A 16,801-nucleotide genomic window follows, 5' to 3' on the forward strand; every position below is an offset into this window, starting at 1 on the left:
GGAAGTCCTCTTTGGTGGTATCGCTTGGTCTGTGGACAGCAGTGTAAGTCTGGTCATGCACTGTAATTCTTGCTGTGCAACTTCCACTCAGCGTTATAAGGTGTCCTCCTGCTGTCCGGATATGAGGGTCGTTCCATGTATTCTTGACTTTCATCAGCTTGGTGTCGTAAGTCCACTGATGTCAGAGTAGTCGGCTCCTGTGTCCACTAGAGCGGTGACAGTGTGGCCGTCGAGAAGCATGTCGAGGTTGGTTGTTCTTGGCCTTGCATTGCAATTGGGTCGTGGCGTCACATCACAGCTGCATTGCATTGTTCTGTAGCTGGTACGTCTCGTCGTCAGGTCTTCTTTTGTCGGCGTATCCTCGGCATTGAGGCCTCTTCAGAATGGCGGCTTGTTGTTCCTATGTCGTCGAAATATGTCTTGAAACGACGACGGCGGCGGCAGAGGATTTTCAGTATTTAAATGTACAGCAACCACACCTCTATGAGTTGCTACTTTTAGTTTCTGGATGTGGGCTTACGGACCGGCCATGGGCTTGTCCTACGTATGGCCGGCACTGCAGCGAGAGTAGCGTCCTGGTGACAGCGAACACGAAGAACGTTGGGGTCTCCACTGTATTGCAGTGATGTAGTTGGTGGTATCAAGAGGCGGTTCGCTAAGCTGGGGAAGCAGCGCATTAATGGCGAAGCCTTGCAGTCCCATGTCGCGGTATAGGCATCGGCAGTAGACGTGGCCCACTTCTCCCCAGTGGTAGCAGAGCGGACCGTGGTCTGGAACACACCGTACATCTGTCTCTCTTGGGTAGCTGCGCTAGGCGACAGAAGGGACAGCTGGCAGCTGTGGCGGTGAATGACAAAACTGGGGCATTACCGGGCCCCGGCACAAGTGCAGAGGGGGAGCGTGAAGGCAGGCTATGGCAACGTAGGTCATCGTCTCCGGCTGAGGCCTGCATAATCTCCTGCATAATCTCCTGATAAGTGACTGCATAATCTCCTTTTGGATGTTGTCAGCAATGAATGCTACTTGAGACTGCCTCGAAGGGAACATCCTGCGCAGTTCTAATGGTCTCTCGGAGCTCGTCGGCACCTAGTGCTTGAATGTTGCTCTCGGGTGAAAGCACTTGGCTCTTGTATTGGCAGATGTGCATTTTCAGTGTCTTCTTAATAATTGTTGCTTCTGTCAAAAACTTGGCTATGGTCTTTGGAGGCTAGCAAATCAGTCCGGCGAAAAGTTCTTGCTTTACGCGCTGCATCAGAAAACAGACTTTTTTCTCCCCGAACATTTCTGGGTTGGCGTGTCCGAAAAGACGGGTCGTCACTTTTGTGAAGATGGCAATGGTTTCATTGAGCAGTTGCTCTTGGGTTTCCAGCAGAGCTTGTGCTCACTCTTTGCGCATGACGCTTGTGATGGTCTGCAAGAAGTGTCGGGGAAATAGGTCCCAGATTGTTAAGGTGGTTTCTTGATTCTCCAACCACGTCCTGGCAATGTCGTCCAATGAGAAGAAGACATGGCGTAGCTTGTTATCGCTGTTCCAGTTGTTAAATGTAGCGACCTTTTCATACATTTCCAGCCAGTTCCTCTGGTCTTCAAATGATGATTCGCCAAAGGTCGGTGGCTCCCTGCGCTGTTGCAGCACAATGGGCGACGTCGAGGCTGCCATTATGGTTGTTGATTAGGCCACAATGTTTCCAATCATCTCAGGTAGAAGTCCGTGCTCCAGGGGCAGGTTTTGTAGCCTGCGGCTTGCTCTATGGTCTGGGGTGATGCTGGTGTTGTTTTCGGTGTGTGGGGTTGACAGGGGCATCCGGTACATGAACACAAACCCACCTCCATGAGATGGCACATTGTAGTGACGATGAAGAAAACAGTCGCAATACTGGGAATGACAAAACTAACTTTTTGTTGGGCTAACCTGTGCCCACCAAAGCAAGTTACACTCAAGGCACAAGGCTAGCAGTGAACACAGTCAGCGACCATCGAAATCCGATCAGCGAGCCAAACGCATTGGCTTTTATAGGTGAGTCATCGAAGGCTCCAGAATAATTGCTGGTGCTCGCATGTGTTCCAGAAAGTACTACACAATTCACACCACACATACAATCAGATTACACAAGGTTCAGTGACAACTGACAATGGATAAAACCATCGAAAACATTCGACAAACTTCCGATACATACAGGCGTGTCCTGCTCTGAGTGATAACCTTTAACCTTCGTTAGCCGGTGAAAAAGCGGTCACCCGAGAAAGATAAACAAATGCACGTGTCAATACCATACATTCAAGATGTCAGCGAGGCACTAGCCCGTGTGCTGTGAAGGGCAAGGGTTGACATTGCTCACAAGCCTCTCTCTGGTCGCTGGTCTCCCTCGTCCAAAAGACCGCATTCCTGTCGAAAAGGCACAGGGCATTGTGTACAAGATTACCTGCACCAAATCACCATCATATATTGGTGAGACCAAGAACTTCCCAGAGAGAATTCGTCAACCCAAGGATGACCTTTGCCACCTAAACAGAGAACGCAGTGCTGTGGCAGAACACCGCGAGCTTTTCAATCACCAGATTAGGCCCGAAGGTACTGTTGTCTTGGAGAGAAAGACACCCCCCGTGGCGGCTCCTTTTGGAATCCTGTCAAATCCAGAAGACACCAGCTATCATCAATTGTTTGTCAGGACCACTTTCCACCGTTTACTTTCTCAAGGTCTACAAAAAGTGCCTGTGCACTTGTAAAAACGCCAAAAAAGTCCCACACCTGTGCAGCAGATGCGGCACAGTCACAGCATAAGCTGGAGCTCCATAGGAGCTCCATTTTTAGCACCACGCACTACAGGGTCCTTGCGACAATCTTCATGTTGTTTTCAAGAGAACAGGTTCTCCAGCAATCTTGCACAGTGGTCTGCTGTGCCAGATGTTGCCTGGTTGCAGCCACGTGCATAGCTCTACGATTCGCTTCTTCAGCAACGGTTCATACCTTGCGAGGAGGCGCCATAGCATGTACCGAAGTGACTGCTTGGCGCACATATCACATCCCTTGACCCATGGCACGGTACGTTGCTGTTGATGATGACGACGAGAATGATGGTTTATTGGCATCCCCTTTGAAACGGAGTGGTGACAGTCACTTAAGCCTGGTTGAGATAACTAGGTCCAGCTAATTGCACCATGGGACTGCTATATGCAACTGCAACATGTCAGGACAAATGGTGAAATATAACGGAACTGCAATGCAATATGTATTGATGCTATGTGGCGCACATGACACATCACGTGTCAAATAGCACGATACTATACTAATGATGATGATTATTATTTATGGCATTCCCTTTGAAGTAAGACGCTTACATACACTAATCTAGCCTGCTTGAATTACTCCGGTATACCGTACAATTTCATGCCAAAAATATTATGTCAAGCCGATATCGCGAATGCCATTTGTGACCTAAAAGTTTCAGATGCGCAGCCTTAAGCAAAGGAAAGTCGCGCAAGCTAGATGACGATTATCGTTTGAGGACAACATACACTCCCAAGGATGCAAACTTTGTTTACGGTGTAAAGTTGTCGAAATGTTTACGGGGCTCAGCCTAATGCTTCCGTTAAAGGAAAAAACTTCCCGATTGCGTTCACACAACGCAGCAAAGGTGTCACCAGTGGCAGAAACAAAGCAAATACAGACTAATACAAGATTTGCTCACCTTCGTTCGTTTCCCTTACAGAATTGAAAAACTTGGCTACCGACTTATTCTCTCTTCCACTTCTATGTTAAGGTAAGATTATGATGGAAAAGGTATATTTATACATCTCCATAATCTTCTTTTTCTTTCTCAAGACTTCTCTACCTTGTGCCACTACCTATGCAACTGCTACATGGTGTGCTACCTGGTGTAATAATATGCAATTCCAATGCACAGGGCCCACCACGGTGGTAGAATAGAGAGGTGGCCAAATGAGCGCCCCAGGAGCGTTGCCGCACTTCTTGAGTTTCTACAGCAGTCGGCGAAAGGGGCTTATGGGCTCAAAGACACGCACTGCAAGCTTTCGCTGTGCTGTAAAAGGTCGTTTGTTATTGCAAATTTTCTGGCTTTAAAACGCTGTTTATGAATTTAATAATTTATAGAGGCTGTCTGTTAGCCTTGCCCACAAAAGTAAGCGCATGAAGCTCTATGGAGCTTAAGAATTTCTGATCGGTGCGGTTAATCTCGATGAGACTGACACAGAGCGTCGATCGCAAGGGACGCGCCTGTATTTTTCTGGAAGCGTGAAAATTCTTCCCGCCGAGCGTACAGCATTAAAGAAAAATTGTTGGTTTTCACGTCATTGTGGGTAACATTGGGCTTATGGATGTAGTTGATTTATGATTGCCTGGCTGTAACTAAACTTCACTGATGCACGGTCACCAATTGTTTTGTTTTCTTTTTTGTTCAGCTCCAACTGTGCCAACTTAACAAAGTGAGCAGAAATGCCAATGCTGTCACGCACAGCTTGAGCAGAGATCCAGAAATACCACATATCCAAGCGGATCATAAGCATGACTCCAAGGCACTTGCAATGCTGTAAGGCAGTCAGACAATGGAGGAAGCTAGCTGTACTCCTTCTTTCATGCAAGCATGCGCCTACGAAATGCTGGAGACTTCAAACAACAGGAGTAGACGCCATTCTGTCTAGATAGAGCGGCACTGCCGCGCCGAATTCGTGTTCGTGGCCTGTCTTGGCTGGCCACTCTGAACAAAGAGGAACTGAAACGGCGTGAAACACGCAGTAAGTGGTAGCCGTGGTGCTCGTTGTAGGTGCAGCACAGTATACTTCGCTTGGGATGCACACTGCAGACAGATCACGCATGCTGAAGTTTGTATAAGGAATATTGCTGTGTTGCAGAAAGCGTCAATGAACTTTCATTTTTAAATCTGCCTGCCGTTCCAGTAATCTTATTTTTCAGAATTTAATGTGCTTAGAAACTGACGATTCTTTTTACCCAACATTTTTCATTAATAATAATCAGACAAGTTGAGAAAACAGGCAGCGAGATACGATCAGACGAAGCGTTGTGGTGGTTTATTTGTGCCGTCATGTCGCATAAAAAAAGATCAAATTTTTTTTCACCTACGCCAAATCATCCACGCTACTAACAATTATATATGTGTGTGGTGAGTAGGTAAACAAATACTTCAGGCTACCTTTCAAGCGTAAAGTACATCAGCGGTGCTACAACAGAACAAGCATTTAATTTCAACAGTTTCGTCCAGTGGACTGATCGTCAGGGTTTACAAGAAAATTATACATATATAATTTTCTTGTAAACCCTCAACATCGGTCCACCGGTCGAGTAATGTTGTCGTGTTAATATATATATATATATTATAATACGGAGACCAATCAAGTTGTCCAGCACTGTTTATTCCAAGAAAGGCAACGCCCCAACTCAGGCGCGATGAAGTCGAAGAACAGGGAAGATGATGATGGCTATGTACAAATGAAAACGACGAAGTACGTTAATAGCGCTTACACTAGCTTCCCCCCATCATGGAAGCGGCCAGCCTGGCCGCAGATTAGAGGTTATCTAAACGGGGAGTGAAGGGCTTTATCCGCGAGACATGAACAATTTTGGCATCCCGGCGGCGCCGGTCAGTGACGGAGTGTACTGCATGGACGAGATAGTTCACTGCAGATGTTTGCTGCACAACGGTGTATGGGCCAATGTAGCATTGAAGGAACTTCTCACAGAGGCTTGGAGTGCGGACTGGAGTCCAAAGCAGGACTTAGTCTCCAGGGTGAAAACGTACGTCACAGCGTTTGTTGTCGGAGTGACGTTTGCACTCAGCTTGGGTAGCTTCTGTGCTTTCCCAGGTGATTTGACGGCAATGTGCAATTCGGGCAGCAAAATCTTCTGGAAGCGACGCGTTAGAAGAAGGTGCTAAAAAGAACTCTCCGTCGAATGTGGTGGAAGATCGTCCATATACAAGGAAGAAAGGACTGTAGCCGGTAGTCCGTTGAATAGCAGTATTATATGCGAATGTCACAAAAGGAAGAATTTTATCTCAGTCAGTGTGGTCAGGATGGATGTACATGCGTACAGACAGCGTACAGTAGAAGTGCTCAGTAAGGCCATTGGTTTGCGGATGATAGGTAGAAGTAGAAGATGTGGACGGTATTAGCAGCCCGAAGAACTTCGAGAACTTGGAAAATGAGCGCCTTGCCACGGTCACTGAGAAGAATGCGAGGAGTCCCGTGGCGCAAGACGATGGAGCGCAAGAAAAAGTTGGCAACCTCACAAGCGGTACCGGATCGGAGAGGGGCAGTCTCGACATATCTTGTTAAACGGTCAACCGAGGGTACAATCCAACGGTGACTGGAGGGTGTCAACGGCAAGGGACCATACAAATCAATACCAACAAATTCAAAAGGTGCATCCGGGAGGGAGAGGTTGTAATAAACCGGCAGGAGGGGATGTCGAGCGTTTGCGGTGCTGACATGATGCACAAGAGGCAATGTATTTGACCACCGTTGTGGATAGGCCAGGCCAGAAGCAGCGGGTCTTGATGCGGTCGTAAGTCTTGTGGAAGCCTAAGTGGCCAGCCGATATGTCGTCGTGAAGTGCCTCTAATACTCGCAAGCGAAGGCAACGAGGCAGAATTGGGACCCACCGGTGACCTGTTGGTTGGCAAACGCAGCGATGTAGCATGCCATCTTGAAGGCGGAATTATTGAAGTTGGCGTCGCAAGCAGCTGTTGGGTGGTTCGGCGAATCCACTAAGGCGATCCATGTGAGCTCGACAGTAGGAGTCGGCCCACTGAAGCGACAAGAAATCAGACCGTGATGAAAGCGTAACTTGGTCCAGGGGCGTTATTGAGAGCTGGTGTGAGGCAGGTGTAGCATTGGAACAACATGGTGCGCAAGACGACGGTGCGTTACCGGGAGAGAGCGAGAGTGGGCAGCAAGACAATGCGTCTGCATCATGATACCTTTTTCCAGACTTGTATGTTATTGTAAAGTCATATTCCTGCAAGCGGAGTGTCCAGCGTCCTAAGCATCCCGACATGTTTTTCATTGATGACAGCCAACACAGAGCATGATGGTCGGTGACGATGGTGAAGTGGCGGGAGTAAAGGTATGGGCGAAATTTCTGAATCGACCAAACGATAGCCAGGCGCTCTTGCTCTGTAATGGTGTAGTTCTGCTCAGCTGGAGAAAGTGTTCGGCTTGCATATGCCACGACTTGCTCTTTAGAGGCCGCATTACATTGCAGAAGTACTGCGTCAATACACTGTGCGCCTGCGTCAGTAGGAGTATGGTGGGGGCTCGATTATCGAAGTGGCAAAGCACTAGTCCGGAAGTAAGATGTCGCTTAAGAGCTTGAAAAGCCGACTCGCAATCGCCAGTTCGTGTGAAAGAGGCACCGGTAACCAGTAGCTTGTGTAGAGGAGCTGCTATTGCAGCGAAATTGTGTATAAATCGACGAAAATATGACGCCAAGCCTAGGAAACTGCGTAGATGTTTCTGTTGCTGGGGGCGAGGAAACTGAAGAACAGCACTAATCTTTTTGGGGTCTGGCTGGATGCCATCTTTTGAGACGACGTGGCCCAATACTTTTATGCTCTTGCTTGCAAATTTGCATTTTTTTGTGCTGATCTGGAGACCAGCATTTGCAAGGCACTTGAGAACTTCGTCTAATCAATGAAGATGTTGGCTGAAGTCCGATGAAAAGATGAGAATATCGTCCAGATAACAAAGGCAGGTCTTCCATTTTAGACCACAAAGTACGCTGTCTATCATGCGCTCAAATGTGGCAGGAGCGTTACAAAGGCCAAAAGGCATTATGCTAAATTCATAAAGTCCATCTGGTGTAGTGAATGCGGTCTTTTCTTTGTCAGTCTCGTTCATCCGAATTTGCCAATATCCTGATCGAAGATCAATGATGGAGAAATACTCCGCCCCTTGTGTGTCCAAAGCGTCGTCAATTCGAGGTATTGAAGATACGTCCTTGCGTGTGATCTTAGCGAGCGCTCGATAATCGATACAAAAGCGAACGGAGCCATCTTTTTTCTTTACCAGAACCACGGGAAAAGCCCATGGGCAACATGAAGGTCGTATTATCTTCCGCGCAAGTTCTTTTGCACCTGTTGTTCAATAATCTTGTGTTCAGACGGCGATACACAATAGGGGCGTCGTCGTATTATAGCGGAACCATCTGTTTCGATGCGGTGTGTAGCCGCAGAAGTTTGGCTCAACACAAGGGAACAGCTATCAAAACAGGCTTTGTGCTTTGCCAAAACCACCAGTAAGGCTTCGGTCTGCGCGGCTGTTAGGTCAGAACCAAGAACGGCTGGAGGAGGGAAAGAAGAATCCAAACCTGAGGTTGGTGCTGGCGATGAGGAAGGGCAAAGCGTAACTATAGAGATAGGTTGAGTGTCAGCGAGGGTTGCCACAGTCATCCCTTTGGGCAGCATCACTGGATCTGGGTCGTGTTGCAAGCAGACAAAAGGGTACGGCCACATGAAAACCGGACGAGACAGGTGGCAATGAGAATTCCGCGAGAAGTACAGCGGGAAGAAGGAGAGACTAGCGCGTCTCCGTCGGCGATCTGACTGGATGTTACGGCTACGTCTTCATGACCAGGACGCAGGATGTAGTCTGCAGCAATGGCCAAGTTCACGCATGAAAGTGAAGAGTCCGTAACAGGCGCAAGCGCTGTATCCGTGATATGGACAACTTCCTCTCTACATGACATGACGGCTGAAGCAGAATGTAGGAAGTCCCAACCCAGTATAAGTTCATGGATACATGTTGGAAGGATGAGAAACTCAATATGGTGGCGTATGCCATCAATGAGAACACAACCAGTACACCGTCCGTCGGGGTGAATGAATGCATTATTAGCACCATGCAAAATAGGTCCAAGATAAGACGTTTTGACTTTCCGGAGCCGGGAACACAGATCACTACAAAGAACAGAAACGGCAGCACTGGTATCAATGAGAGCTGACGCGGGAACACCTTCGACAGTTACAGAAAGCATGTTAGCCGGGCGAACAGGAGGAATTTTTGAAGACTGATAAGTAGCAGTTTCCCCTCCAAAAACTGCAACAGTCAGTTTTCCGAGTGCTGGTCGACAAGATGGGAAGTAGGGCGAAGCGGTGATGTAGAGCTCCGATAAGGCGATGGAGAACGACGTATGGCCGAACGGGAACTATGAGGCAGATTGGGAGCAGCTGGAGGAGACGTAGAACGGTGTTGAGGGAACAAGTATGATGCGGGATAGTAGGCACCTGGTCGGCAAGTGCGGTCTCGCTTGTGCTCTGCATAGCCTCGCCTTTCATCCTGCTGGCGACGGCAGCAGAAGCAAGATATATGGTCGCGTATACCACAGTAAAAACAAACAGGACGAGGTGGACGCCACTGGGGGTAGGATGGCACAGCAAGTGCTCTGGTTCCCATCTAAGCCAAATGGTCATAGGCACGGACGTCAGTAGGCACGGACGTCACGGTAGGTGTGGGTAGCGAAGCAACATCCGCGTAGGTAGGTGTGGGGCGCGCTACCGGAGCAAGATGCGCCGTGGGTGTAGTCATTGCTGTCAATTCTTGCTTTACGACCTCGCGCAAGTCGAAGGTGGGGGTTGGGACGCAGGCAGCAGACGGACGCCATAGGTCTTGTAGTTGAAGCTCTTCATGGATGATGGTGTGGATACGAGCACGTAGATCTGGAGAATGCGGAACGTGAGGATCGCTGCTGTCATGTGGAAGACGAATAGACTGCAGCTCGTCTAGGCGTTGACACGTGGAAGTGATGTCTTGGACAGAGCCAGGATTTTACACAATTAAGGCATTGAGCGCAACAGACCCAATGCCTTTTAAGATGTGGCGAACGCATTCGGCTCCCGTCATGCTAGGATTCACATGGCGGCACAGAGCCAAAACATCCTCTATGTATGAGGTGTAAGATTCTTGTGGAAGTTGGAGGCGCGTTCCCAGCTTCTGTTTGGCTACTTTTGCACGGCCAGACGAGGAAGCGAAGATTTGCCGCAGCTTGGACATAAACGTGGACCAATCTGTGATGGCAGATTCGTGGTTGAAATACCACGTCTTAGCAACACCAGTCAAGTAGAATGCGACGTGCCTCAATTTCTGGGTGTCGTTCCACTTGTTGCAAGAACTCATGCAGTCGTAGTGGTCGATCCAATCGTCGAACCGCGGAGTCCTGCAAAGACAGGGGGATCACGCTGAGGGCTCGTCACAGTCCAAGAGGGCGTTGCAGGCGGGGTCGTCTGTGTGGTAGCGTTAGAGGCGCCGAAAGGGCCGGGGTTGGAAGTGTCTATCGTTGTAGGGGTAGCTGGGCGCAGGCGGCGACCGGAACGGAGCTCCAGGGAGGATGGGAACGCGAGAGGACGTCGGGGTCTTGACATACCTCCACCACTTTATAATACCGAGACTGATCAAGTTGTCCAGCGCTGTTTAATCTAAGAAAGGCAACGCCCCAGCTCATGTGTGAAGAAGTCAAAGAACAGGGAAGATGATGGCTATGTACAAATGAAAACGACGAAGTACGTTAATAGCGCTTACAACATATATATTCGTTAACATGACAACAATACTTTTAGGAAGACAGTAAATACTGTTTCTGCGTAGTCGTACATGCTAATGAAGAGTTTTTTATTATTATTGTTATAAGAAAGAAGAAAAAGATGTACTTGCTCGTGAACATATCAAAAAGATATTCGTTTCAAACGGGATTCATCTGACAATTACGCATTAGTCACCATATAGCTCTCGCAACCAATCTGTATTGAGCAAAATAAAGAAATAAAATAGTCAAATAAACAAGAAATAAACTACACGTCTGATGTCATGCGTAAATGCGCGAGAAAAGTCCATTTTAAGTGACAGTAATTTTCAGTGTGATTGAAGATCTCTCTGATGTACGGCACTACGATACGGAGCTCTTTCTCAAAAGTCAGAGAAGTAAAAACACAGTTTGAATGCTTGCAACGCCCGCCGGCTACGTACTTTCAAGAATGGCGGAGCGGAGAGATCGGCCCAGACTACCCCTGCTGCCACCTTACGCAAAGCGACGGCAACTCAAGAGCCATCGCATACTGCGCGGCGCATTGCTGGAGTGGTGCCATTTGGACATTTCTCCTTTTCTACCACCGTGGGGCACACGTATAGAAAGTATGCAGCACACATTTCACATACCAAGGCAAGTGGCACGATATGTTGCTAATGATGACGATTTATTGGCATCCCCTTCGCAATGTGGTGTTGACATAGTTGCCTAGCCAGCTTAATTTAATCAGGTACACAATATATATTTCTTCTAGCATTCTTGTACACAACCCCTTAAAATTTCTTTTTGGGTGCAGCAAAAGAGCTGTGAGCAGGACATTGAAAATGTTCCGTCTTTTCCTAGTACAGGTATGGATGCTGAAAAGTGCAAATGCACCATCGCAGACTACCGCCGAGCTGCATCGAGTCACAAAAGGATTGGTGATCAAAACTGGCACATCTGGCAGCGCCGTCATTACGGGGACACCACAGGTGCTTGGATTCCTGTCACCATAGACCGTAATGTCACTGATCCTGGCACCTATAAATTCAGCATCACACCTGTCCATCTTCAGTGGGCACGACGAAAGCGCTGCGAGCAGGACGCTGAAAATGATCCATCTTTTCCTGGTAGAGGTTATTTATGTCTGTACCATACACAGTGACAATGCGTTTACTGTTCCCTTGCCGTGCCCACGTACATGTTTAGACTGTACCTTGTGGGGTTCTCCTCCGTGCTCTTGGGACAAAGGAACGACAACACAGTAGTGCGAACAATCACAAGGGCATTTATTGCACCTTTCATAGATCAATGCCTGCTAGCCGACAAAACATGCCAATGGGCGCGCGACAAATCTAGAAGTCAGACTCATCGCGACCGGATAGCGAGCGAATATGTTCGCCCCATGCTGGATCCCAACGCCTGGTCATTCGCGTGTACGGTCACGCGAACAGTGGCGCGTTACAAGGCAGCCACGTGAGACGGTCTCGCAGAAGCATGGATCGGCGCACACGCGGCACGGCACGTCCATACTGCTTGCTGTCCCGAAGCCAAGAGCGAGCGCCTTGTCTTGCGGTGCCCAAGTAACCTCGCCTGTCGGCGGCGTTAGCAGCGCAACACTCGCGCCATCTCTTGTACTGCGCCTCAACCACGCCGACTGCCGCGCGCGCCAGGCCACGCCGCGAAGCCAGATTACAGGAGACGCGCATCCCCACAACCTATAACTGCTACTGCTCATGTATGCTGCTTATCTGTGGTGACATGGAGATGAACCCAAGCCCTACAGTAGATTAAACATTCCAGACACTAATGGAGGGGCAGAAAGGCATTAGATCCCATTTGGAGGCAACAGAAAGGGCCCTGGAGAACTTTGGTGATTATTTAAATAACATAGACGCAAACATAAAAGAGTTGGAGATGAGAACAGATGAAATTGAAAGCATAAGTATAGACCGTTTTATCGGTGAGGAGAAACGTAGCCTCGAACCAGCGCATCACGCCACTCTCATCCTCGCACTGGGACGTGCAGATTCTGTTTTCTCCCAGCGGCAGCTTGGAAAGGTAGCAGTTTTTAATTGTGAATTAGTGCTACTATAATGTGTTCTGTCTGGGATTTCTGCGATGTCAGATGACTCAAGGTCGACGGCTTTCGTTATAATTTGTTACATTGAGGTTTACCTGTATATCAAGTATGACTAGAATAAAGAAAATGAAGCGCAGGCAACAACCTTGCCTCAAACAAAGTCAATAATTAAATTTTAAAACATCAAACAGAAGGGAGAAAATGGTATGAGGAACACTTAATTTGGAAGTCTGTACCTGTGTCGTTTGTCCCCTCAGGCTTTTGTCTTATTCTTGTGCTGTTGTACCAACACGCCCAGTTAAGAACCATTCTGCAACACTTACCCTGCCTGCAGAGGCGGATGGCAGCCTCGAGTAGCACCTCGAGCTCGCCCTTGGGTAGCACAGGAACCACCCAGCGTGGCCGATTGATCATCTCGTCAAGGCGCGCCAGCTCCGCAAGCGGGAATTCTTCCTCCTCCTCTTCCACCACTGCTGTAGGAGGGGCGTCCGCAGGGGGCTCCTCGGCAAGCTGCTGCTGCTCCTGCTGCTCCTGCTGCTCCTGCTGCTCGTGCTGCTGCTGCTGCTGCACCTCAAGAAGAGTTAGTGTGGGCTCTGTGGAACATGCTAAAGGAACCCAAAACAATTTTGACAGCTTTGCTCCAAGTTGATAGTGTAGGCAATAGTACAGTAGAATCTCGTTACTGTTAACTCCAAGGGGACATGAAATTTATTTGAATAAAACAGAGTTTGCACCAAGGAGAGTACTTTAAATATAGTGCCAGATCAATTGTGCATTACAGCATGCAAAACCAAAACTGTCACTGGACTAACATTGAAAAAGTATTTTCTTTCCAACATCAGTACGCAACGACATGTGCTTGAAGAAGCCTAACTTCCGGGTAAAATCCCAGTGTAATAAGACCGCATCTCGCACGCCATTTGCTGTGGACGCAAGAGAAAATATGCAAGGTCTAACCGAGAATAATGATGGCTTGATGCATGCATGCAGTTCCCCAGCATGCCCAATGTTGATATGACGTGATAGAGCACACAGTAATTTGATTAAGAGGTGCTAGGAGGGAGGTGGGGGTGGCATACGTAACATGATCAAGCACACACGAAGGAGCTTTCTCCTGCTCCTTTTAAGCCAGATGAGATAGGAAGGTGCGTACCACTCTGCTTGGGCCACTTTGGTCTCGGATGCCCACATGTCTCTCCCAGTTATATTTACAGCATGTGACGTTACGGTAGCTAGCAATGCATCAAACCTTTGCCTGTAGCTAGGGGTTTGTCCAAACACTGGTCCATGGGAGCAAGACATTTTGTCCGAAATAACCAATGCAGCGATCTTAGAGTTCGAGTTCGTGGGAGCTTTTTACTATTCAAATAAATAGGACTTCACGAGGAACAGCAGAGCAGTTCGAAGTACGTATAAATTCGAATTAATAAATTTCAAATTAGCGGGATTTAACTGTACTTGTGATCATCAGGGGCCTAATTTAGGTGGTCTGTGTAAACTGTGTAATTTACAATTTCACCTTAAAGCATCCCCTGTCACTACAGATTGCAGCAGCACCATCTCCATATCATCGTCCAGCTCTGCTCATTCTATGTATAACAAATGAGTCATGCATACCTGCCAACCCTCTTGATTTAATTGGAAGGCAGCTACCGAATTCTGACCAATCCTCCAGATTGCACTGACACAGCCATAAATCTAAAAAAAAACTGCCCCAAGCCCAGCGGGATGGATGGATGGAAGAAAGTATTTGTGAATCGACAGAAGGTTGGGATATGATGAGTTGTTGGTCACACTAGGTGGCCAGAAGCCCTGGCTCTCGGCAACTTGCTTGGCACGCTCAACCGCCCGGAGCTGTACTGCCAGATCGGAGCTGGGCAGCACAGCCTGCTACTGCTCGGTAGTAAGGAGCTCACCAAGTTCCGGAGGAGGCGGGTCCTACTGACAATTGCAGAGTATGTGATTTAACATAGCTCTACCACCACAACGAGTGCAGATGGGAGAGTGCTGACCAGGGTATACAGTAAAACCTCGTTAAACCGTACCCGCTTAAACAGTAGTTTCACTTTAAAAGTAGTAAAGTCAAATCCCCGACTCAGCGGCCATTGAACATAATGTGTTTTGTATCCGTATAAACCATACCAGCTTATTGCGTACGCATCAGTTAAAACGCAACGTTTCCACTTTTCGTCGCGCAAACATGGCGGTGCGTCGTCTCCATCGGGCGGCCCGGCAGAACAACAAGCCTCAGAGATCGGAACGGCCTCCAAGTGTCCTGTCCGTTTGCGCGCGAAGCCACATTGACATCAACATCATTTCGACACCGTGCCAGAGAGTATTGTGGTGTCGTGCAAGCGAAGGCTCGTGTCATGCCGAAGCTTGGATAAAAAAAGACACCGGGTGCTCAGCATAAAAGAAAAATTAGACATCGTTCGTGCTATCGAACGTGACACGAAGTCGGCGCTGGCATGCGACAGGGATCTGTTGTTGACTACGGTGTGTGGCATTTGGAATGCGAAGGAGTTGCTCAGCAGCGCTGCTGTGACGGCGAAGAGATGTCGGCTACGAAGTTCGACTTTTCGCCATCGTTGCTTGTGTTGTTGCCGAGGTGTCGACTAGCGACAGTGATAAGGACGACACGGAAAGCGACAGCACGGGCGATTCAGGCCCGGCAGTGACAGAAGCTGCTCGTTACGTCAGCCTCATGAATGCAATCATCGCGACGGGCGTGATAACGTAACTATTCCAAATGAAAAGTATTCCGAACTCTGGCACCCGGCAATGAAAAAGGCGCCCCGGGATTTCTGCAGCACTACTGCACGCTCGCATGGAGAATACGTAACGCCAACGAGGAATGTGCCGTGCGAGTGTTTGCCGAGAAGAGAGGGCTGGCTGAAAAGCTGGCACGCAGCTTCAGTAAGTTTGAGGCCGCTGTAGTCGTGCTAAGCGCCGCGGCATCAAACGATAATAACACTTTTGTCGCGCAAAGTGAATAAATACCGCATGTTTTTTCCCCTTTCATCGCACTCTCTCCGAGTTTCGTTTTCGACAGATAAGTGGGTGATCTCTTGCTAATTGGTTAAACAGTACGACCGTTTAGTACATACTTTTTCTGAGCTCCAGCCAACTACGGTTTAACGAGGTTTCACCATATGAGAGTACGAGGTGTGTTCAAAAGTAAAACAAACTTTTTAAATAGCCCGCCAATTGGCAGAGGCAGCGCGCTGCGGCTACTCAGCGCATGTAGCGGAGGTTTAGACAACAAATTGCCATTTGCCGCATTTCACTCTGACCGTTAGTTGGCGTGCTATAGCCACTAAAGTGAGCACATGAACAACCTGTTCTTCAGATTGGTGCCAAAGTGATAATGAAGGAATTGGAAGCACAGCGTGTGTGTGTGAAGTTCTGCTACAAACTTGAGAAAACTTTCACAGAGACATTTTAGTTGCTTAGCCAAGCATACGGGGAGGACTGTATGAGTCGCACACAGTGCTATGATTGGTTCATGCGTTTTGAACACGGAAGAATGTCGGTTGATGACAATCCATAGCCTGGACGACCTTCCACATCCATAGATGATGACAACGTCGAGAGAGTTCGGACTGTGATTCGTGGAAATCGTCACTTGACTGTTAGAGAAATCGCTGACGAAGTGTATGAGCGTAGGATCATGTCATGAAATTTTGAGTGACAAACTTGGGATGCATTGTGTCAGTGCAAAATTCGTGCCGCATTTGTTGACTGACGAACAGAAGCAGACCAGTGTTGAAATCAGCCAGGAACTGTTTGCAACTGCGAATGATGATGAAAACTTTCTTAAGAACATCATAACAGGCGATGAGACATGGGTTTATGGCTATGATGTTGAAATGAAAGTGCAGTCATCGCAATGAGTGGCCAAAGGTTCTCCTCATACAAAAAAAGCATGCATGAGTCGGTCAAAAATAAAGGTAATGTTGGTTGTGTTTTTTAACTGCAAACGCATTGTCCATCAGAAATTTGTGCCACATGGTCAGACAGTCAACAAAGAAGTTTACCAGGGAATCCTAGCACGTTTGAGATAATTTGGGTGCAGTAAGAGGCCTGAATTGTGGGAAAATCAGGCTTGGATGTTGCATCATGACATTGCCCCGGCTCATGCGTCGCTCCTTGTCCACAGCTACTTAGTGAAACACCACACTCCTGTT

At 48.1% G+C, this 16,801-nt stretch overlaps 1 protein-coding gene across 14 annotated transcripts in view; it reads right to left on the reverse strand.

Moving 5' to 3' along the window:
* Positions 1–16,801, reverse strand: part of faf (ubiquitin carboxyl-terminal hydrolase-like faf) — an 819,194-nt gene that overhangs the window by 643,637 nt on the left and 158,756 nt on the right. For 10 of the 14 annotated variants that reach the window (XM_075682882.1, XM_075682878.1, XM_075682872.1 and 7 more), the window contains one exon: positions 12,938–13,184. In XM_075682882.1, the coding sequence (XP_075538997.1) occupies positions 12,938–13,184 (247 nt within the window). The remainder of the gene's footprint in view (positions 1–12,937; positions 13,185–16,801) is intronic. The other 4 variants (XM_075682880.1, XM_075682874.1, XM_075682879.1 and 1 more) reach the window with 2 other exon arrangements.

This window comes from Dermacentor variabilis, chromosome 2 (assembly GCF_050947875.1).
Source record: "Dermacentor variabilis isolate Ectoservices chromosome 2, ASM5094787v1, whole genome shotgun sequence".
NCBI classification, from domain to species: domain Eukaryota; kingdom Metazoa; phylum Arthropoda; class Arachnida; order Ixodida; family Ixodidae; genus Dermacentor; species Dermacentor variabilis.